Source organism: Zootoca vivipara, chromosome 2, assembly GCF_963506605.1.
Source record: "Zootoca vivipara chromosome 2, rZooViv1.1, whole genome shotgun sequence".
Classification (NCBI taxonomy): Eukaryota; Metazoa; Chordata; class Lepidosauria; order Squamata; family Lacertidae; genus Zootoca; species Zootoca vivipara.
In genome coordinates, this window is record NC_083277.1 from 35,813,548 (window position 1) to 35,837,757 (window position 24,210).

Consider the following 24,210-nt stretch of genomic DNA (forward strand, 5'->3'; position numbering starts at 1 on the left):
TCTCCTAGACCTACCTTTTGAGAATACTGTTTTCTGCAAAGCATACTGGTCTCTGAGATCCAGCATGAAACTTCAATTTGCTTTCTCACCGTGCATCCCATCTTCCTTAAAAACTATTTGAAAACTAAAACTACATGCATGTAGACTAGGGCTGCCATATGTCCGGAATTTCCTGGACAAAAGCTCAATAACTTTTGTGTCCGAATTTTCACTTTTTGAAATTTAGACCTAATGATGTTCCCATTCTGCCCAGTACTGTAGCCCAACCATTAATCTAGTGTGACTTTGAAACATAAGAAGAATATATACTCATACAAAAAATACAAATATACAAAAATATATTCTATACAGCTCCACCAAGGTAAGTGCTACATATTTCCATATATTTTAATAAGCCTCTGAGCAAGATCTAGCAATCTTCTTTGGCCTTGCCCACCAGTGATCCCAAATCAAATGGAAGAACCTAAATTTCAAACGCTTGCAATCAACATATCGGATGGCATACAGGTCTGAGTAGACCCACTGAAATCAGGGGACTTAAATCCCCTGGCTTCATTGGGCCTATACTGAGTATGACTTAATTGGACACCAAGATCATACGGCCCTCAATGGATACCAGTCATGATGGCTATGGTATACTTCCATTACTGCAGGCAATATGTCTTTGAATACCAGTTACCGGGAATCACAGATGGAAAGAGTGCTGTTGCACTCAGGTCCTGCTTCCAAGGCCTCTGGTTGGTCGTTGGCAACCAGTCTAGCACCCTCTTATATTTTTACCCACTGTATTCCATTTAAGTGCTTTTTCGCCTCCATAGTTTATTCCAACATTTTTTTTCTGGAGTTCTTCCTAGTTCCAGCACTCCCCCACCCAATTTCTCCATCTATACAATATACAGTGGTGCCTTGCAAGACGAATTTAATTCGTTCCACGAGTCAATTCGTTTTGCGAAAAATTCGTCTTGCGAATCGTGGTTTCCCATAGGAATGCATTGAAATTTCTTTTTTTGCCCATAGGAATGCATTAATTAAATTTCAATGCATTCCTATGGGAAACCGCGATTCGCAAGACGAATTTTTCACAAAATGAATTCGTCTTGCGTGTCACCATCAGATCGCAAGACGCATTCGTCTTGCGAAAAATTAGTCTTGCGGGGCATTCGTCTTGCAAGGTACCACTGAATTTACCAGACGCTTAGATCCCAAGAGGAACATTATTAATAAAGGCTGAAACTGTAGCATAAATACAATTAGGATATAATAATCGCTATGTCTTTTGGTGGCCACTGTGGGCAAGCAAAATAAGACTGGGCTACAGAAGGGTAAAAGGATGAATTGATTTGTACCCACAGACACTCGTGGATAATTAAACAAGAAGAACAGCTTGCTCCGTAGTAGGAATCCTCCTTGCAAAGTGTCCCACTGTCAGATGATGGTACAGCCACAGCAATACCTCTCTGGATAGTCCAGGGCATGGACCTTGTTCTCCATTCCATAGACGTAATACATGTATGTCTTCTCCGCATACTGGTAGTGGACTTCAGTGACTGGAATTAGCTCTATCGTCTGACGCTGAGGAACAAAGCCCGAACAAGAATTCATTTGTTTGTTTCTAAAATGTCTTGCTTGCTCTTAACCGCAAGGTCTCAGGTCTGCTTATAAGAATCAAATATACAATTATAAAAACAGCTAAAAGTGTTGCAATTATAAAACACATTAAAAACATCTGAGAGGCAACAGAAAAATATGAAATTAATGGAGTATGCAGAAATGGTGAAACTTACCAGAAGAATAAGAAATCTCTACAGGGTTATTGCAAGAACTCCTGGGATAATGCATCAAGCTGCTGAATGCTTTGGACTATGTGTTAAGGTTTATTATGGTGATTAATATCTCTCAGACATAGTCTGTTGGTTATATTTTAGCAATGAGAGAGTTTTGGGGACAACAAATTGGTTCAATTGATTCATCTGCTGAAAACATGCTTAAAAACCAAGCATTTAGTCAAAATATTTGGCTACATAATTCCTTTACCATTGAGGCTAGGAATGAACCCTTTATGAAGGATGCAGAAGTTAACTACAGTAGCTGCGTAGATGATATGTTGTCTTTATGCCACCTGGTGCTAAAATGAAATATGGCAGCATGCTATTACAATACAATGTAATTCAATACAACAGGTTCACTTTCAGTATTAGTATTTCCCTGGAATTGTGGCAAAGGAATGTCTCAGGAATTCACTGAGTAATGCTGAGGTCTGTAGCATGGCAGCAACCTTAGTACATTTTAAAAAGAAGTATTAAGAATGATCATCAGTTAAGAATTGCCCTTTCACTACAAAGTTTTTCAGCTCTGATCGTGGCTAGTATTCAGAATTCCTGTGGGTGGAACTTTACTCACAGGATATTCCCACCATTGGAAACAGAATGGGGGAGATTATTTCTGCCTATTCCTCATTCCCCACCCCCAGTAAACCCCCCAGTGTTGGGGAGACAGAATGGAGGGCAGCAGAGACGGTCTGTGGCAATCACCTCCTTCTTCCTGCTCCAGCAGCAGCCTTCTCTGAATCTCGATGCCTCTTGCAAAGATTTCACAGATTTTGATGAACAACAGATATATTCATACAGATTCAACCGCACAGAAGCAAAAGTGAAAGGAAAGTTGCCCAAAACAAAAACAAAAACCCACACATATTTGATTCCCTGAAATTTCCCCACAGTTTCAAAGTTCCCAATATTTAGCTGGAGTTAAATGTTTGTATGAATAAAAATCAAAGAAACACATGTCTATTGTGTATACCTGTTGCAGAATGTGGGATGTGTTGGTGAATGTGGCCCTGTGCTCTGCAATAGCTCTTTCGGATGCCAGAGAGATCTCAGGGTAAGGGAAGTCAAGAAGGGGATACACCTGCAATTTAAAAAGAGGCAATCAGAGTCATTCTCACCCTCCTTCACCCCACCTATCCTCCCAACCTGGGACTCAGCTACATTAGTAAAAAAAAGAAAGGGTGTGTGTTTTAAATGTGTTACAGCATTGTGACACCAGATGGTGCTGTAGAGTCCGCTCCTTCGGGCACCTTGATTTCCCATTATGAACTTTGCAACACGTTTTCCTGAAACTTTTTTTAAAATGTGTCTAGATCCAGCCCTGGTTTATTAACACACTAGGCAAATGAGTTAAGGTAATGGCCATTTCACTTATTCTGCTGGGGCATTATGTATAATGCATTGTCTAGCAAGATAAGATGAAATAAGAGCAACCAGCCACTTTTCTAGTCTAAGCCTGTCCATCACTTTCATCAGTTTCAGGGGATTTGCTCAGCATCATGCTCTGTTAGAGTAGCATATCAGGAAAGCCATATCATTTACATACTATGAATATGAATTAGATGAACATGGTGGATGTGAAATTGCTGGATGTGGTGCATTTTATTCTTCCATTCTGGAATTGAATACCAATAGGAAGAACACTGAATCTTCATCAACTGCTCTCAAAAGGCAGACACAGAAATCATAATAGATGATTGCATAATAGCTGAGCTGAGCTTTCGCAGTGCCTGAGTCTTTGGTATATAATATTGCCATTATGTTTTCAGATTTATCTCTACCAGCACTAGGAAGAAAAACATGCATGTAAAAATGGAATGTGACATTATCGGAATGTGGGAGAGATGTGGCATGAATGCTATCTACGGAGAGCAAATGCATTGAACAAATACTTAGTGACATACGGGTGGCTTGCTATCAACATCAAACTGGGGAAGGAGCATGGCTCAGGGGAACAGCACATGCTCTGCATGCGAAAACGCCATAGGTTCAATCCCAGGCATCTCCAAATAGGGCTGGGAGAGAGCCTGTCTGAAATCCGAGACAGCTGCTGCCAGCCAGTGTAGACAGTACTAAGCTAGAGAGACCCCCCAATAGTCTGACTCAGTATATAGCAGCTTCCAAACTTCCTAAGTACAAACAGAAAGATTAGCTCCAATCTTGAGTAAGTAGTCTACAGTCTCATGAGATTTCTGAGCAGATTTCCATTGTCAATGAAGGTAGGGGGCTGAAAGATGTGAGTGAGTTATCGTGTTAAGCAGTTCCGCTGCTTCCAGTAATTTTTCACCAAGGTTTCATATGGCAAATACCAGGAGTCATGTTTGGAGGGTGGGGGTGGGGGGAGTGTATTTTACTCACCACAGCGTTCTCGTCTTTAAATATATTATCTCCTGTAACTTTATTGAGTAGTTCTCTGGGAAAGTTCAACTCATTCTCATAAATGGATTCATATACATTGTTCTTCCTGCAAGGTAAGAAGGATTCACAGCACTGTGTCAGTCTATATTTATCAGTGTATGGATAAGGCTTTCAGTGTTTACTACTAATGATTCTACCTCCAATATCAGCAACAGAGGCTTTGGAGAGCAGTTGCTGGTGAACACAAACTGGAGGTTGCTACTCTCGCATAAACATTCTGAAACCACTTTTGGTCTTCCCTTGACAGAGAAATTATTGTTGCCCAGAGGCGGGGGGCATTGAGAAGTTCAGAATTTTAGTGGGTCCACCAAAAAGCAAAGATAGCAGGAAATCGTTTATGCTCTGTGATTTCATTTAATCCGAAAAAACTACTTGCTTTCATAGTTTGCAATTAAAAAAATAAGAATAGACCACCGTCAGTTATCATGTTAGCTGTGTATAGCCCCTGATTGGGTGTGTGTGTGCATTCATACCCCCACCTTATACTTTCAAAGCAAGTAGGTCAAAATGGTTAGACATATTAGAAGGACATGTGGAAGGGGGTGTGATAAGAGAGCTTCTTTTTAATCTATCTGCCTGAGACAGGTGTATCTCTGCTTCCCATATTTCCAGTGCTAAGTTCACTACTCCACATTTGGACACAAAACTGTTGTTTTTGTTGTTTTAAAAAAAGTCTTCATGGAAAATCATCAGTGAATCCCTCCCTATATACACACACTTGTATGCAATTTCCCTGATATACCCATACAGTGGTACCTCGGTTTATGAACACAATTGGTTCCAGAAGTCTGTTCATAAACTGAAGCGTTCATAAACTGAAGCGAACTTTCCCATTGAAAGTAATGGAAAGTGGATTAATCTGTTCCAGACGGTCCGCGGAGTACTTAAACTGAAGCGTTCATAAACTGAAGCGAACTTTCCCATTGAAAGTAATGGAAAGTGGATTAATCCGTTCCAAACGGGTCCGCGGACTACTCAACCTGAAGTGTACTTAACCCGAAGCATGGATGTAATTGGTTCCGGAAGTCTGTTCATAAACTGAAGCGTTCATAAATTGAAGTGAACTTTCCCATTGAAAGTAATGGAAAGTGGATTAATCTGTTCCAGACAGTCCGCGGATTACTTAAACTGAAGCGTTCATAAACTGAAGCGAACTTTCCCATTGAAAGTAATGGAAAGTGAATTAATCCGTTCCAGATGGGTCCGCAGCGTTCGTAAACCGAAAATTCGTAAACCGAGGTGTTCATAAACCGAGGTTCCACTGTATTAGCAAAGCCATCTCCCCAAATTTTATACATATTTAATATAACTTTCATTAATAGATGGATTTTTATACACATTCTGCCCTAATATTCGCATTTGCGCATACATTATTTGGTTGCAGAACTACATTCCAAAATCTGGAGAAGTGCACATTTTGAAGAATGGCTTTGTTTCAGTTCACAGATTTCAGAAAGGGTGATTTAGGTATATTTGCCTTTAAATTTCTCCCCCCACCCCCATAGGGTCTAGTCTAATTAATGTTGCAAAGCACCCACAGAAAATTAGTATTAATAAACACTTCACACATACGAATTTAAGAGCCTTTGGCAGTCAAGGCAATTAATTTCAGAGAATGATGACCAAAAGAGCAACATCACGAAAAAGACAACATACCAAGTTATTGTTAGCTGGATGTAGTGTAGCAACTTTTTCTCTCCATGGCATGTCGTACAGGTTTTGCTGCCTCTTCCAGAACAGGTGCTGCACCTTTTAGATGTAAGATTGAACTTTGTGCATGTATTGATTTATTCAAAATGTGACCCACCCCATTTTCAGCAAGAGGAGAGTATAAAAAGCACAGCCTAAAAAAGCTAAATACAAAATGTAAGATAAAACCAGTAGGCAAATATATAACACTTGCGACTTGAATCACCACTGAATTTCACCTGGAGGCAAATTTTGAGGCAAATTTCAAGCCTCTGTTCTGGTGAAATATTCAAGAAATGTTGATGGCACCGAAAGTAATTTTAATAAGCTATACACTACTAGAGAGACTAATCTAGTTTTGTGGTCAGATTTTCTAACATCTCAAAATAAAAATAAAAAAAGCAGTAGTTGTGCCACAATTGGGTCAGTTTGCTAGTGTCTGGAAGGAGAGTTAACTCTTTAGCTTGGGTTCGGTTTTCTGATCTGAATCTTCCTCTTCCCTTAAAGCTGCTATTTTCCCCAGTGTGGAAGGCGAATTGATTTAGGTCGGGGGGGGGGGAATGGCATTGAAGAAAGAGTTGCACCTCACTCCAAAACCATAAAGGTAAAGGTAAAGGGGCCCATGACCATCAGGTCCAGTCGTGTCCGACTCTGGGGTTGCAGCGCTCATCTCGCTCTATAGGCCGAGGGAGCCGGCGTTTGTCCGCAGACAGCTTCCGGGTCATGTGGCCAGCATGACAAAGCTGCTTCTAGCGAACCAGAGCAGTGCACGGAAACGCCGTTTACCTTCCCACCGGAGCAGTCCCTATTTATCTACTTGCACTTTGATGTGCTTTCGAACTGCTAGGTGGCTTAGTCAAATAAAAAATGGACGTGGTTCTCCACTGCCTCACCTAGATTGGCCCTAAAACTAGTAATATTTCTCAGGGAGTTTTCATATATGTCTCCTTTGAATCCACATAAACCATCAATGATGGCATCTAGTGGGTAGCATCTGGTTCTCCCAATGACCCACTAGACCAGGCATCCCCAAACTTCGGCCCTCCAGATGTTTTGGACTACAATTCCCATCATCCCCGACTACTGGTCCTCTTAGGTAGGGATCATGGGAGTTGTAGGCCAAAACATCTGGAGGGCCGCAGTTTGGGGATGCCTGCACTAGACACTTTAAACTGAGTGAGAAAGAGAATAGGAAATCAATTGTCAGAAGGGGGAGGGCTGGAAGTATTATGGTCTTGCTTTGGTTTAGTTCCATTATGAGCCACCCTAACTACCAATGTCAATGTTTAGGAGCTAAAAGGGGGGGAAAGTGTTTTTACCTATTTAACTTCAAGACTCAACAGCGAGTTGCTCAAATTGCATGATTTGTGCCAGCACAGAGATCACTGAGTAACAAAGATGTCATTGAAGGAAATGAAATGCTCATCTGCACAAAAATGGCTGTTTCCCTACACAGCTATAGAAGACTAGGTGACCCTTTTCAAGGAAAGTGCCGTTCTGCCTACAACAGATGTAGAAAGCATATGTTTGTTCTTGGCAAATTTGGATTGCATCAACATGATGCAGATTAGCAGCAATTAACAGCTGATTTATGAAAGCACTTTAAGATGTTGCTAGCCCCAATGGATCCCCCTTTCAAAATCATTGCCACGATTATCCCGCAATGCCACCTCTGTCATTTTAAGCGTAATGGAGCCTAATAAAAACCGTTTAAAAGAATGGTGAGCTACTTTGCATCACTTAAAGATCATTTGTAAAGGCAATTAGTTCAGCAGTCAGAGAAGCAAAGGGGCAAGTGGTTCTGCAAACTGCAGACAACCTGGGAGGAGAAGATGTCAGAAGAAAACAAGGCTTTGTAAAATACAGTAAATGGAAAATGGAAGTCTTTCCGTGGGATTGGGTGAGATTTGGATCACTCAACCAGATGGTGTCGTCAGCTTTGTTTCTCAACAATAATGTGCATATCAGAACCTATGAAAGTACCTCTGACCCCAACATTAACTTTTTATACAAGGAAAATATTACTGAAGGTTATGTCTATTTCTGTAATGGGATTTAGGAAGTCACAGCTCATCTACAGCTTGAGGGTGTCAGACCTATTTGGAATGGAAATCTGTCAATACAGTACTTAATCATTGAAGTTTGGCTGGTTTGTATTGCTGGGCAGTACTATGTTGTTGCTATTGCTGCTGCTGCTGCTGCCATGGGCGTACCCAGCATGGGGCGGGGGGGCAGCTGCCCCCCCCAGAGGCAATTTTTTTTAATCGTCCTGCTTCACGGTGGCTGCAGCTGAGCTGGAGATGTGTTGGGGTCCAGCAAGAAGAGCCTGAAGCGGCTCAGCAAGGAGCAGCAGTGTTGCTAGCCTTCTGGCTGCCCAGGGCGGCAAATCAGAAGGCACCTCACTGGGGGCGGGGCATCCGTCGCGTGCATAAAGGCTAGCGACGCTGCTTGGAGGAAGGGACCCGCGTGAAGGGAAAGGAGGAGCAATGGAGACAGGGAAGCGGCTTCCTCCTCCTCTCCGTTTCTCCCTCCCCTCCTCGAGCTCCAGTGTGAGGGCAGCGCGGGAGCCGCGTCCCTAACCAGCCCAGCCCAGCCCCGGTGGCGGCACTTACTGCTCCTGCCAGCCGCGGCCCGGCGGCATGCCCAACCCCGCTGGCCCTGACTCCAAGGGCTGCACATGGCCTGCTCCTGGCGGCTGCAACAATAACCCATGGCAGCGCAGCGCCTCAGCAGCTCCTGGGTTGGCGCACCCTCGCAGCACGCAGCAGACACCGCCATCACTTCTGCTTGGGCTGCAGCAGCAGCGGCAGCAGGAACCGCGGAAAGGGGAGGGGGCTTCGCAGCAGGAGGCGGAGGGGCTCTAAGCCGCAGAGGCAGGCCTTGCCCCCGGGGAGGGATGGAGGGAAAGGAGGGCGGACCTCAGCTCGCGCCCCCGCCGGGTCTGTGGGAAGCGGAGGAAACTCGAGCGCGCAGCTTCTCGGTTGCTTGGCCAGCCCTCCCTCTCTCCTCCTCCTACTCAGGCAGGGCAGCCGTCGGTAGAGGGGGCGCCACGCTGCCCCCCACAAAGTGGAGCCCGGGCCCCCCTATTGCGATGCCCCTGGCCGCACACGCGTGCTCTCCCCCGGGGCGGCGCCCAGGATGAAACTTTTTTCCCTCAAAAAAACACAGGGTGGCTTACTTTTGGTGGGATGTCTTTTTATTATTATTACTGGTACGGTTTTTACGGCTCAGGGCACTGCTGGGCTCTCTTGAGTGCTCGGCGCTGCAGCAGCCACCGGTTCCGGGTGGCAGGGTGGCAGGCGTCCTTGGCCGGGCCAGGCAAGGAAGAAGCAATGAGCCCAGCAGTGGCGGCAAGCACAGAAGCGGCAGGGACGACGGTGAACAAGAAGGCGGAGCACGGGGATACAGCCAGCAAGGCGGGAGCGCGATCAGCTGTTAGAGCGCCGCTTCACAGCTGATCGCACTCCTGCAGTGCCGGCCGCATGGAGTGACTCTGTGAGTGGAGGTGCCTGTGGGGGTTGGTTTCCACGGCGCGGAAGTATGGCTTATTTTCGGGGTATGTCTTATATTTCTCAAATGCTTAAAAACCCTGCCATGGCTTACTTTATGACTACGTATTAAAAAAGGGGAAACGGGGTACCTGCAAATGCTGCAAGGCTCTCCCCCTCCTGAGTTCAGGAGAGCCCATTAACTCCCTACTTTTGCCCCTGCCAGCCTCAATCTGGATGGACATAGTGCTTGCCATAGTGCCTGCCAAGTGTACTGCAATGTTCTCAGCCTTTACCTAGAATGGTCAGCCTATCCATGTCTTCCATAAATAGAAATCCAGTTACCTTGCCCTTCCCTGGAGCTGGGCATGCAGGCTACTCAGGCAATGCATTTGATGGGTCCAAGGGGTTCCTGACAGTAAGAGCTGTTCGGCAGTGGAATTTGCAGTAAGACAGTAAGACAGTAAGAGCTGTTCGGCAGTGTGGTGGAGTCTCCTTTTTTGGAGGTCTTTAAGCAGAGGCTTGACAGGCATCTGTCAAGAATGCTTTGATGGTGTTTCCTGCTTGGCAGGGGGTTGGACTGGATGGCCCTTGTGGTCTCTTCCAACTCTATGATTCTATGATTGAGCCGTAGGGAGATCTTGCCTACATATTGCCACCACAAAAACTCAGAACATGGCCAGCATGCAGAGGTGCTCACCATTTCTTTATTTCCCTGTATGCCGGTGTGGAACAGTGGTTACAGTGTGACACTAGGACCTGGGAGATCAGAGTTCCAATCCCACCCAGCCATAAAGCTCTCTGGGTGACCTAGGGGCAATGACTGCCTCTTAGCCTAACCTCCCTAACAGGGTTGCTGTGGGGATTAAATGAGAAGGGGGGGGACAACCATGCCTCGGCTGAGCAGAGGGCATGAAATCATCCTAATTCCTTTTCTTCTCTCTCTGGGTTAGAAAGCTTCTGCGGGCAACCCTCCCTAGTTTATGAATAACCAGCTGCGGGTGGGATAGTAGCACATCCACCTTTCACCCCAGTTTGGCCAGGCTTCCTTGCTTGGAAAGAAGCATCTCTGTCACCATGGCAACACAGTAAAGCCTCCCTTTCATGTCAGGTAATCTGTGGTTCTGCTAATGGGGCAATCACTGCAGGAAAAGCCTCTAAGAGCTCCTGTGATAGATATCCGTATGTGTGCATGTCTTTACTTTTGGATTGTGGTTTATTGTTTTATAGTAGGACTCCTTTGATTTATTTAATTATTAAGTTCCTTTGGTGTTGGCAGAAATTATCTTAAATATTTAATAAGTAAAGTAATATATATCAAGCTAGTTTAGGGGAGAGAGAGAGAGAGAGAGAGAGAATCCCACATCAAAAAACTTACCTCTTACGTCCACTACCTGAACACATCTGGCATCGCTTTTGATGTTTCAGGTGTTTTGCTTTTGCTTTATGTCTGGCTCCACTGCATGTCACACACCTCATCTAAAGGTGCACAACAACAACATCAGTAACAACAGAACAGATTACCCAATTCTAGAAGTAACAACTTTCCCCCAAATGTCAAAAATGTCTGCCTGAGCATGCCATTCCCCAACACATTTGGTGTTTTTCAATATGCAAGGCACTGCTTTCCTTCTGGTGTATATATGCATTTTTCAACACAGATTACAACATCAAATGGCTAAACAGGATTGCTGTACAGGTGGCACAAGTGATAACACTGAGAACACAAAAGAAAGAAGGAATGGAACTGAAGAGGACACAGCCAATACTCACTCTGCCGGCACCATGACACCCACTGCATTTGTATCGGCCACGACCATGACACTTGTGGCATTCCTGAAATATAAATGGTTCACAAATACAGATTTCTGCCAAGTATTTCCAGCAACTGCATGCCATCATCTTAAACAAAATGAATGGTGGTACCTTAACAGGGGAAGCAGAACACTGCAATCCTATGCATGTCTACTCAGAGGTAAGTCTCAAGGGAATGGCTGTGGCAACCTAACTGAACTACGAAGGGCAACAGAATGTTTTACCTACAGCAAATGAAAGTGAAGGGTATGTAAATGAAAACTGCCTACAAAATATTAACTGTCACAGATGGGTGTTGGCTACTCCCGAGTAAGCACTCCACACATCCTCTGGATTTTCATAGTTTTATTGTGCATGCTATATACAGTGGTGAGATGTCTCAAATCATGTCTGCTCTGCATGGGGCAGAAGCCCACAATGGCGTCTCGTGGGCTCTGACCCCCCTTTTAAGACTGGGCATCCAAACGCCCCTCCTCCTTGCTCTATGGGTCCTCCGTGGTCCCAAACCAGGCTCCTGAGGTGCCGGTCTACCTCCTTTCCAGCCCCTGCTGAAGCTAGCTCCTCCCCTGCTTCCCTGCTACCAGCCTGGAGCTGAGCCACCAGGACTCTGCAGAGCCCTGGACCCGTCTTAACCCTTCCTGTTCCTGATTTAAACTCCCAGACTTGCTGCTGCTCGCCCATCTGATGGAAGTAAGCAGAGTGGGCGGCTCTCTGCAAGCCCTCTCTCTTACATCCACTCCCCCTCCAGGCTCCCCCCTCCCCCCTTTCTGAGGCCTGGGTTGCCTGGTCTGATGTCTGTAAAGAGGGCTGGAAGCCTGACAGGTCTTCCTCCTCTGCTGTAGTGTGTGTAAAATCCTGTTCCCAGTCGGTGCTGGGTGGCTGGTCCGTGTAGTTCCCTCCGTTGTCATCCTCCTCCTCCCTCTGGAAAATTGCTTCCGATTCCCGGAGGGCTCCTTGGGTCTGCGTCTCCCCTGCTCCCCACCTGGGATCGCCCTCCCCCTCTGTGTCCCCTGTGCTACTGACATGTGGTGGTTCGGATCTGTGGGAGAAAGGAGCGTGCAGTTCCAGTGTGCGGCCCTCCCCTTGCATGGTGTGCATAGGTGCCTCCGCGTTTTGGGAAGCAGGAGTGTCCTGCCTGGCCATCAGACATTTTAACCCCCCCTCCCCCCTTCGGGAGCCCGGGCTCGCTGTGGCACTGTAGACCTCCTCCTCTTCCTTTCTTTCTGGAACCTCTTGGCTGCCTTCTCCCTCCACCCTTCTGTCTAGTGTCTTTTGTGTGATTTCCTCCCCCTCCCTCCTGTCAGCGTCTTGTGTTGGATGTGTGTCACGTCCTCTGAACCTTGGGCTTTCCCTGAAGCGTGAGAGCAAAGACCTGTGACCCACGGGATGGACCTTTCTCGCTGTAGGTACTTCCCCCCTGAAGGTGACAGGGTTGATCTGTGTCAGAACCTTGAAGGGCCCCAGCCTTCTGGGTGCCAGCTTCTTCCCCCTTCCCCCCATGGGAAGGCCTTCTGACCACAGCCAGACCCTGTCCCCTCCGTGGAAGACCTGTGATGGTCTGCCCCCTCCTTGTAAGCCTCATTGCCCCTTGCCACGTCTCCATCCAGTTGTTGGTGTACTGTCTCCCTCCTCTCACCCCATGCCTCAATAGGTGGTCCCCCAATCTCCCCCTCCCCCTGCTCTGGGAAGGCTCTGGGGTTTCGCCCAAGACTGGCCTTACTGGGTGTGAGCCTCGTGAAGACATGTACTGCATGCCCCTCCATGGGGTTGTCATGATATTGCCTGAGAATCTTCCCTCTGAGGGAGTCATGGGGCTTATACCGGGCATCATTGCTAAAGAGTAACCCCTCTTTCTCTGCAAGCCCTTCCCCTGCCCCCTCTCCCTCCCTCAAGTCCCTCTGTATGTTCTGGGTAAAAGTGTCCTCTTTGGTGAGTTGGCTCAGTTTCTCTTCCTGCATCCCCGCCTCTGCGTCGTTCCATCCACCTGGGGAGCTGATGTGGTGCGATCCTGAGGATTCTCCTTCTTCCATTTCCACGATGGCCACAGTGGCTGTGTGCTCTCGGTGTTCTCCTCCTTCCCTGCCATCTGCATCTCCGAAGGTGAGATCTCCCTGGCACTGGTTGCCCACAGGGTCATGGTCAATTAAGTCAAAAGCTAGCATTTCTGAATGCCTGTTCACCGTTCTCTTCAGAGAGGGGGGCTGTTGCGTGACCTCACCCTCCTGCAATTCCCTGCCGCCTATGGTCAAGATGCTCATGGGCAGCTCCCTTGGGAAAATGGGAATCTGATTCTGCTTAGCCAAGTTCACCAATAGGAAATCGTTGCTGCTGCCCCTGCAGAGAAGCCCGACTGTCTCCTGGGTCTGGCCTCTTGGCAGCTGCAGACTCACTTCCATCTCTTTGTCGTGCTGTGGGGTGTTCCAGGAGGGCTCTGTTGCTCTTCCTCCGCCTGGCCACTCCCCTCCTGATCTGGCAGCCAGGCTGGCTCATTTCCCCACGCTCCAGTTTGCATGCTGAGCTCTTCCATCTTTGTGCCTGCCTGCTCTCGCCATTCCTTCCTCTGGGGGCAGTGTTCCACCCAGTGGCTGGACGCATTGCAAAGGAGCCATCTCCCGCCTTTCTCTTCTTTCTGTTTTCCCGCGCCAGCGTTTGAAAGCACCCGCGCGCGGGCTTTATCCCTCTGCATCACGTCTGGTGGGAGGGGTCTGTGCTGGGCTGCAGCTGCCTCACCAGGACTGTGTGGGGACTTGGGGTGGCCGCCTTTCCCCTCTGTCTGTCCCTCCTGTCCGGAATCGCCTTGCACTCCCTCCTGCGCTTTCATGGCACCATGTCTCTCAGCCTCAGAGCCAGCTCGTGCTGGGGGTCGCCCTTCAAAGTGCTGGCCCGTGACGGCACCCTGCTCATCAGCCCTCCCGAGTGTCCTCTCTGCTTGTCCAGCCTCCGCTCCTCTGGCCTGGCTGTGTTCAGAGCTGCTCGGTTCACTAAGCCTGGCTTCCCCTGTGATTGGGCGCCTACCTTGTCTTTGAGCTGTTCCATAGTTGCAGGGTGCTGGCTGCAGCTTGCTCTCTGCTGCTCCTCTCATGCATGCCAATCCTTCCTTGGCATCTCTCCTTTCCGTTTCAGATGCTGCCAATTCCATGCCTGCTGCCGCGTTTGCAGCTCTCTCTCCTCGGGGCAGCCATAAAAGATTGTGGGCTTGCTGTCACAGATGGGTGTTGGCTACTCCCGAGTAAGCACTCCACACATCCTCTGGATTTTCATAGTTTTATTGTGCATGCTATATACAGTGGTGAGATGTCTCAAATCATGTCTGCTCTGCATGGGGCAGAAGCCCACAATGGCGTCTCGTGGGCTCTGACCCCCCTTTTAAGACTGGGCATCCAAACGCCCCTCCTCCTTGCTCTATGGGTCCTCCGTGGTCCCAAACCAGGCTCCTGAGGTGCTGGTCTACCTCCTTTCCAGCCCCTGCTGAAGCTAGCTCCTCCCCTGCTTCCCTGCTACCAGCCTGGAGCTGAGCCACCAGGACTCTGCAGAGCCCTGGACCCGTCTTAACCCTTCCTGTTCCTGATTTAAACTCCCAGACTTGCTGCTGCTCTCCCATCTGATGGAAGTAAGCAGAGTGGGCGGCTCTCTGCAAGCCCTCTCTCTTACATTAACCATCACAGAGCTGTGTGATAAAGCAGATCAAGAAACCAGCGTAACTGAGGTATAATAATGCTTGATTTTCAAACCATGATTGACAAATTACCTTTACTAAAGAAGAGTGAGGAATGCGAAACTTTTTTGTATCTTCCTGAAACATCTGTGGAACTTGGACTTTAATATCCCATGGTTGAGGAGATGCACCGTTTTGTGGCCCATCTACCAAAATATCTAATAGAAAGAAACAACATAAACACAATATTTTAGCAAGCCTGGAGACCATAATCCGAACCCAAACACCACTTAAGCCCACTGAAATCAAATAGTAGATGGAACAGAGAAACCTCTGCTTTGTTTACAGATGGTCCTGTTTTGCTTCGCCCTGAGCAGCATATTGCTGCTCACCCTTCTTATTATAATTAGAGGTAATACTAGAATTATTTTGTAAAAACTTTGCTTAATATGAATAAAAATTGAGTACCATGTGTATATGTAGTTCCACATTTTAGATCCTTGATTAATATATCCATTAATCGTGTCCTCCCTCAAAGAGGGCATGTGTTGCGGTGAGACCTGGCAACCAAACCCTGTGTTGTGGGTGGGTCAGATTGGATAGCCACAACACCCGATTGGTAGGTCCCTCGATGCAGGGTTCAATCAGGCCAATGGGACGCTGGCTAAACGGATCGAGGGACCTATATATACCCATGCACGTCACCCAGAGCTTCCTCTTTTGGTGTGTGCATCGGAACACCCGCCCACCCCTCCCTACTTTTAGGGCTTGTGCACTTGACCTTGCTATGCTGTCGTGTGTCCTCTGTTGTTGGGACAGGGGCACGGCAGGAATTTTCCCCACTTGGCTGATTGGCTGTTGCCATTTGGGTTTCGCCTGCCGCGTAGCAAATCATCACAACTTGTAAGGTTGCGGATAGGCTCTGGTTCAGGTGATAGGGATGGGGAAACACTCTCGCCATCCCTATGTGAAGGGTATTCCGTTAGGAATCCAGGGACTCAATGGTGTGGTCAACCCTGTGAGGGACTGTACCCATGCCTGAGTCCAGGGGAACATCTGGATGGTGGACATAGCCTGTTCCCGGTTTTCCGCTTATCCAGGTGTTCATCCTAGGCTGACCTATGCTGTGCCCTGGGTCAGCGCTACCTACAACGGTGCAGGGAGCTAGTCGAACCAGAGCCTATGCAACCACTCACTTGCTGTAATCAAAAAAATTGTGGACTAAATTCTGCCAAAAACCAAACCAAAATTTGATTCTTGTCTGAATTTATTTAAGGGGGAGATTTGAAAGTCTTAACACCCAAAACTAAATTATCTAAAGAGTTCTCAGTTGAAATAGATACCAAGACAGCTAGCTATTCAATATCTATCTTCTTTTCCATGCTGAGTTACATTTGTCTAGTGGACTCAAGATCCAGATATAATGTTCGAGTTTTCTAGGGGTTCATCAAGTTGTGCAGAGATTATCTGTGCAGTTCCTTTGTCCAGACTGCTCCTTTGGATCAATAAGTGAATACACTCTTTCGAGGGATGATAGTCTGAGCTTCTTGACAGGCAGTGAGGTATTTCACATATTGCAAGAAGTTTCTAGAAAAGAGTTGCCTTTTCAAATAGCAATAATGGCTGCCTCCAGCTGCCCAAAGACATCACAAAGCCTCCACAAAATCGGGGAGGGGGGTGAAGTTAGTAAAGAGAATGTTTCAGCTCTCTTCAGCAACTCTCAGCTGCTTCGTACAACAGGCCATGCCAATCACTTGAGTAGGAGTTTTTATTACTTTTCCAGGAAAGCCATTACACTTCACCTTTATAATACTGATAGTACAAGCAGCCTTTTTTCTTTTAACTTTGGGTTCTTTTGTGATTACGCCCATGATAACTTGAAGGAAAGGCCTTTTCCTAAAGTAACTGGAACTTTTCTGCGCTGAGTCAAAGTTCAAATGATCTGACAATCATATGAATCAGTGCTTTTTTCTAAAAAAAAAATGTTTAGGGGTACTCTCATTTTGACTCAAGAAAATCACCATTTTATAGCTCAAATCGGGGGAAATAAATACAGTCAGTGGACAAAAGTACAAAGATTCACAAAATGTTTAGGGGTATGTGTACCCCTGCGTACCCCCCGAAAAAAGCACTGATAGGAAGGAACATATTATGCACAAAATGAACAAAAACTGAATGCTTAGTGGCATGTAAGCAATCTATTTGAGAGGCAAGAATCATCAGCTTCTGAAATATTTAGAGATATATTGATTGGCATATGAGATACCAGTTTCCCTTTGGCCTCTGTTGATTATATTGGAAGTTTTGCAGCATTCAGATTGTCTGTTAAATTTCTGATGTCAAACGGCAGGACTCATCTAACTTCTGAAGTAGACATATATACCACAGTACTGTAAGTTGTGCAGTGAATTCTTAAAGCGTGCCCGAACATCAGCTCCTGCACAGCAGGATATCTGTACAGTGGTACCTCAGGTTACGAACTTAATTCGTTCCGAAGGTCCCTTCTTAACCTGAAACCATTCTCAACCTGAGGCGCGCTTTCGCTACTGGGGCCTCTTGCTGCCGCCGCACCGCTAGCACGCAATTTCCGCTCTCATCCTGAGGCAAAGTTTGCAACCTGGAGCAACTACTTCTGTGTTAGCGGAGTTCATAACCCGAAGCGTTTGTAACCCGAGTTACCACTGTATAAGCTTCTTTGCAAAGTTATCACATTTTTGCATTTGCCATTGGGGGAGGGGATTGCTTAACATTCACTCCCCACTTATTCTGCAAACCATAAACTTCAGGGAGTACCTGATCTCAGAAGAACCCTTCACAGGAAAAAAAATGCATCCTGGTTGCTAGGAAGAATGGAAAGGCAAAGTATGGAAATTCCAAGAAAGCAAGGCAGATGCGGGAAAAGTGCATTAAAGGGGAAGAGGAAAACATAAGCTCTTTAGGAACCCTGGGGTTCCTGTTGCCTGGTGTTCACGCAACTCACTTATCAGTCACAGCTCTGACTTTGCCCATTGGCTGAAAACACTGACAGGTAGGAGCAACCAGACTCACTTATTTCACAGAAATCTCTTAGAAGGATAATTGCACATTTTGCTTCATAGCTTTATTTCTAGGACTTCCTTTTTAAAAAAGAAAAAAAGGAAAGAAATATCTGAGTCTACCTCCCAAGCTTGAGGGCACCACTTTGCCCTCTTTGCGGGCCCCATGATACCCATGGACATCACGTTGAAAAACTCCAGCCTAGTGTGTGGTATTTTTCCGCAAGGAATTCTCCCTTAATTGCATGCATTTTGTATGTTATTTTCTTTTTTTTCACTATTATGCACATTTTTGTGCACATTCTTTTGCTGGAGAATTACATTACAAATGTTTGAGAAGTCTGGATTTTGAAGGAGAAGTTGTTTTGATTCACATATTGATTTTGTGGGTGTGAATTTGATAGGTACGCTTAAAGTGTGAACAAATTCTATTGATTTCATGGACAGGAGTTACAGGGAACCAGCCATCCACGTGGCTGTGTGCTCACTATCAGTTATGACAGACTGGTTGTAAGTAAAATGAAGCTATAATTTTTAGGGTTCTGTACAAAGCATGATTAGGTGACAAATTACAATGACACAACTGCAATCAAAATGGATGAGTCACTATTCATGAAAATTACTCACTGGTATAAGGCTCAAAAGTCCATTCACATAATCTTGTTTCAGTAAAGGTTTCCAGCCGATACTGTGGAGAAATAAATATTGCAATTAAATGCAATTACTAGGAACTGTAATTATCACTGAAAGCAAATAGGAAATATTTTGTTCACTTTAAGCCCTGCTCAGCAAGTAGAGTTGCGTCTGGGGACATTTTGAGATGGTAGTCTGTGATGGACCAGTGGCCTGCCATGCCATCCCACAACTTCTGAAAGGAATTGAACAAGGGGCAAACTTCTCCCCACCTCTCTGCTCCATCATATCTCTGCTTTGTTGTCCTCCTGTTCTTCATATTCTTTGCATACCCGTGGCCATCTCCCAACAATAAAGTAATCTCACTCTCTCACAAACCAAATTTGGCATGTTTAGTTTGTGCCACTGGTCACCAAGATTCATGTACATGAACCAGTTTTTAATTTATGAGACTTAAGTCTCGGCAAGACTGGCCCACCCATGAGGCAAAATGAGGTGACTGCCTCAGCAGCAGGATCCACCGAGTGGCAGATCCAGTCTTCAAGGAATCCATCATGTGCCACAGTGCTAGAGACAGCTGCAGCTCCTTGAAGGCCAAATCTACCACCTCCTTCACAGCCACACCACACCCCAAGCCGCCGCAGCCGCCCTAATGTTTCCTCCACAGTGGCCTCTCAGTGAATAGGAGGCACTGCTGGTCTTCTCCCAAACCCTGTTCCCAATGTTGATCTTCATTTCCCCACTTGATCCTGATGGAGATCTTCACTCCCCTCTTCTTCCCTGGTGGGATGTCATGGACTCGCTGGATGCAGAGGAATGGTGTGAGGCACCAGCTGGGGAACCCCCAGGGGAAGAAGGCTCAGAGCCAGAGGATTCGTGGCGGGACGATGATGAGTGGTCAGAGGGAGAAGAGGGAGCAGACTGGGAGGAGGGTGTGTAAGCTGAAGAAGTAACAGGACTTAGTGAGCAGGAAGAGGCTGTGGCAAGCACCATTCAGACTCAGAGGTGGCAGCGGGGGCTGGAGGGAGTGGGGCCAAGAGGCGGAGAGAAGAAGCATGGGAGTCTCCCCTCCTGCTGTGACCAGCTCCCCTTCCCCCTGGGATTCTAGAACACACAGAGAAATGAAAAGGCCAGAGCAGAGGGTGGTTGTGCCCAGACACAGCTTGAGACTGTGTAGGAAAGACCAGCCTGGAGAGGAAGAGTCCTAGTCAACACTGGAATGGTAAGGACTTTCAGCTTCATCCGTGCAAAAGCTTCAGGAAAGGGTTGCTGAGACCACTAGGCCGGAGCTGTAATTTGTTTTCTTGAATAAAGAGTCACTGGCCTTGGTTGATTTACTGTTTTATTGCTGACCTACAACTGACTCCAACCCTGACACAGGGTGAGGGGCACCATTTTGTGGTTCTCCTCAGGTGCCAAAATGCCTTGGGCCAGTCCTGGCCCTCGGGTATACGAAATAATCATTAAGAGGGTTGCAGCAGTGGGGTCAGGGTGGGGCGACAGTGCTTACCTTGCCTCCCCTGGCAGCAGAATTGCTCCTGCTTACCAAGAGGGAGAGTGGGAGGATCAAGATGCCAGGATGGCTGGAGCTGTGCAAACACATCAATGGAGCCAGCATGTTGTTCCTGCCGGTGCATTTGCACAGCACGGACTCCCCCACCGCCTCGCCCCTTCCACTCCCATTCCTGACAAGCAGAAGCAATACCTCCTGGTCAGGTAAGCAACGCCCTGCCCCACCCTCTGCTCCTGGAAGCATGCCTGAGCAAATGCACACTGAATAACCTGCGCACTGAAGATTAGAGGGAAGAGACCTCAATGGAGAACCTGGCATATATTTTTAGCTACGAGATGCTGCTAAAGTCCCACTGAAATCAATCAGACAGATTGGAGTGCTCAGCTATCTGCATCAACCCACTTCCTTTACCTAACTCTTGTCTAATTTACACCTGTTGGAAGCGCATCTGGGGATACTCACCCTGTACAACGTTTGAGGCTTCAGTTCCTGAATGACAAGCTCTCCTGCAGCTCTGTTTCCATAGCAACATTTGGAATTGACAAAGCTGAAGAGCGCATTTCTGGCCATGTCATCTGTCATTCTTGGGATCCTGTGGATTAACGGCACAGCACACACTCGTTTCTAAACCATACATAAATGAATTTAATACCCGTAGCAGTCGTTTGGGAACGCCAAAAATGCATACGTGGAATGAAGAAGTGAATTGCAATCGCATCTCTTGGTGCGATACATGGCCTCTATGACGGGTTCTCTCAGTGTCCATAACACAATAATGAATGGGTGGGGAATAAAAATCACTGCCAGCCTCAAGTTAACCAAAACAAATTATTAAATAACATGCCTGTTCTTATCTAATATTCTTGCGCTCTAGGCTGGTTGCAGTTTTCTTATCTCTGTCAAATTATATTGATATGCCTTTTCTCAACAGCCCCCTTGTAAAGATTACAGGCAGCGCAAAACCACTGAAACACACAGACACGTATAATCTTGCTCCTTTTATGTAGAGGCAAATGGATCCTAACAATGGAGTTTTGAAAGCCTCATCCATTCTCAGCAGCTGGTTCTGTGCACTTTGCTCAAAACAGTGCCATCACACGAACCACCTGACCATTGCTGCCTGGAACAAAATGACTAGAGGCAAACAGTAGTGGGCTTAATGTAGTGGGGCTGGGGGAGACGAGTGGCTAGGCAACTGACTCTATGGAGCAGCAAGTTCCTGGTGCTAATTTCCCCACTGTAGTCCATTAGGGCAAATTGGGTCCTGCCCCACTAACTTCAGTCTGCCTTAAGCCAGCATCCCAACTGCCTGCCTTTTTATTACAACTAGCCTAGGGGTGGCCCTGGCTGTCAGCTTCCTCCTGCTTAGCTTCCACTTCATCCTTTTAGAGATCAGCAGTGTAGTAGAGGACAGGAATGAAACAAGGAAAACCTTTAATTGACTTTGCATTGCAGGGGTTCGGACTAGTTGACCCTTGGGGTCCCTTCCAACTCTTCGATTCTATGATTTTATGACTCTATCTGCTGTTGGCTGGCCAGCCTTCTGCCCTAACCACCTCAATAGAGGCACCAGCCACCAATGAATTTTAGCTTGGCCCAAACCTATAGGGTCAGGAGATTCAGTCTGTGGGTATTTGCACCTTTTTTTGCAGGGGGTGGGGTGTGATTCATACCAGTGCTTTCCAAGACAAGGAAAACAAACAAACATTTCTTACCTGCATTGCAGAAACACTGGGCTGTTTCTCTGTTCGCTAAACTTTTGCATTACCTCTGGAGGCGGAACTAATTTTTTCCTGCCTAGATGGGAGAATTTAAAGAAGAATTAGTCTTCCTCTTTAATGATTTCCTGGTGCTGACAAAGCAGGTTGGGGAAAATCCCCCATAGTGCTGATGCTAATAATAATAATAATAATAATAATAATAATAATACAGTGGTACCTTGACTTACAAAGACGATCCGTTCTGCAGCGGTCTTCGTAAGTCGAAGTCTCCGGTTGTCAAAGTGCCCGTTCTGCGCATGCGCGAAGCACAATTTTGCACTTCTGCGCATGCGCGGACCGCATGCGCCACTTCTGCGCAGACACAGAACGTGCACGCGGCGAAAAGACTTCCGGGGTTGTCGACATCGTAAGTTGAAACCCTCGGAAGTCAAGTGTCGCGGTCTCCTTGACCTGTGCAGGACCCCCGGACGTTTTATGGTCTATTGATGCCTGCACAAACTACCTTTGGTATCACCACTGCCACCAACCAGTAAATTGGACTGGTACCCGATCACTACTCCAGACAAGGATGTTGTTGAATAAAAATAGTTTCTTTATTTAAAGTACAAATGCGTGTGGTTTCAATAATAACGTTCGTTAACTTCTTAAAACAGTTTCTCCTATACCGGCCTATTACCGCTAACTATATTACCGGCCTATTACTAATTTATTCTGTCTAACACTTTATCCTTGCTGAACAATAAACCACTAATGCCTCTCCTCAGATTCTAAACCCAGCTCAAACGTAACTCCACCCACACCAACTCTCCACCACAGTTTAACTTAATTTCATCTTAACTCACAGTTTAACCACCACTCCAGGGTGGGTTTATATAGCCAGCCTAAGCCCGCCCCCTTGGGTTCTATCTGTCCTCAACTGTTAACCCTTTCAAACTTGGGCCGGATTTAGGGTGACCGTTACATCGAGGCATTCAGATGTCGAGGTACCACTGTAATAATAATTCTCATCATTCTGCTTTCTAATCTGGCCATTGGCAACTAAATGAACCAGGGAAACATATGAACAGACCTTGATACACATTTTTAACTATAGTAATTAACATGCAGCATCTATCTGTCAAATATATATTCTGCCTGAAAATGGAATCCCACCTTTCTCTAGCTCTTACGGCTAATAGTCAGTGAAAGGGTTTTCCGCACAGATTCTCAGCTAGGTGTGTTCTATTGGCCAGCTAGGTGAGTGCTATGGAGGCAGCCTTGGGCACTTCCATCATACAGTGCCAGCCCAAGACATTTGGGCACCTGAGGTGAACCGCAAAATGATACCCTCTCCTGCCATCCAGGGAAGAAGGGGTGAGGGAAGATCTACATCAGGAGCAGGTGGGGAACAAAGATCTACACCGTGAACAATGGGAGAATGGCAGTCTATATTGGGAACAAGGGGGAATAAAAATATACATTCAGAACATGGGGGTGAAGATCTACCCTGGGAATAAGGGGGGGTGAATCAAATCAACTTTACCCAACAGTTGTCGTTCAAAGGCTGTTGGGGGGGGGCAGAGAAGGGCCCACTCTGAATCACCATGTGTTCATATTAGGTATTCCGAGCATGTACACTTCCCTATGAAGAGTGACATGGTAGCAAGTGGAAACTTGCATTGCATTACAATGGTACCTTGGGTTAAGAACTTAATTCGTCCCGGAGGTCTGTTCTTAACCTGAAACTGTTCTTAACCTGAGGTACCACTTTAGCTAACGGGGCCTCCTGCTGCCGCCGCGCTTCCCCCATCTGATTTTTGTTCTCATCCTGAAGCAAAGTTCTTAACCCAAGGTACTATTTCTTTGTTAGCAAATTCTGTAACCTGAAGCGTCTGTAACCCGAGGTACCACTGTATAACGTATTGTTCTTTGGCAGCAATGCATCGATTGGGTTGGATCCAGACTAGTCCCGGGGAGAACTCTTCTCTATTCGAGGGAGCAGATCGTTGTTGCTGATTCTGCATTGCAAAACTCAGGATCCCCTGAAAGCCTGCTCCAAAGCATTGGGGGAACCTTCAGGAACAGTGGAAAGTTGCCCTGCCTTTCCTTCAGTGGGTCCCTCCCTTTCATGAATGGAAGGAGCCTCCATTTGCAAGAGGGCAAGTCTGAATCCATCCCCAACGTCTTTTGGCTGAGATTCTATTGTTTGTTTAGTTGCTTATTTATTTAATTTATTAGTTGCTTTATTTGCTGCTGCAGTTCAAAGTGGCTTACCATATCTTAAAGCGACTTATCAATATTTTTCTATGGGGGCCATGATGTCAATGCATACTTACCAAGATCTCGGAAAGTCCACTCATAATGACCCAGTGGCTCTAACAGATCTGCAGGAGGCGCTAAAGGACTTTCAGGCTCTGATTCCAGTTCCAGGGTAGCTG

At 46.5% G+C, this 24,210-nt stretch overlaps 1 protein-coding gene across 1 annotated transcript in view; it reads right to left on the reverse strand.

The window, feature by feature from the left end:
• Positions 1 to 1,053: 1,053 nt before the first annotated feature.
• SSUH2 (ssu-2 homolog) overlaps positions 1,054 to 24,210 on the reverse strand; it is a 28,479-nt gene continuing 5,322 nt past the window's right edge. The window contains exons 2-12 of the mRNA XM_035108095.2: positions 24,109 to 24,207; positions 21,788 to 21,869; positions 20,535 to 20,664; positions 18,554 to 18,614; positions 14,985 to 15,109; positions 11,195 to 11,257; positions 10,800 to 10,900; positions 5,901 to 5,993; positions 4,185 to 4,290; positions 2,800 to 2,907; positions 1,054 to 1,572 (exon numbers count right to left, since the gene is read on the reverse strand). Of these exons, the coding sequence (XP_034963986.2) occupies positions 1,426 to 1,572; positions 2,800 to 2,907; positions 4,185 to 4,290; positions 5,901 to 5,993; positions 10,800 to 10,900; positions 11,195 to 11,257; positions 14,985 to 15,109; positions 18,554 to 18,614; positions 20,535 to 20,664; positions 21,788 to 21,869; positions 24,109 to 24,207 (1,115 nt within the window). The 3' untranslated portion in view covers positions 1,054 to 1,425. The remainder of the gene's footprint in view (positions 1,573 to 2,799; positions 2,908 to 4,184; positions 4,291 to 5,900; positions 5,994 to 10,799; positions 10,901 to 11,194; positions 11,258 to 14,984; positions 15,110 to 18,553; positions 18,615 to 20,534; positions 20,665 to 21,787; positions 21,870 to 24,108; positions 24,208 to 24,210) is intronic.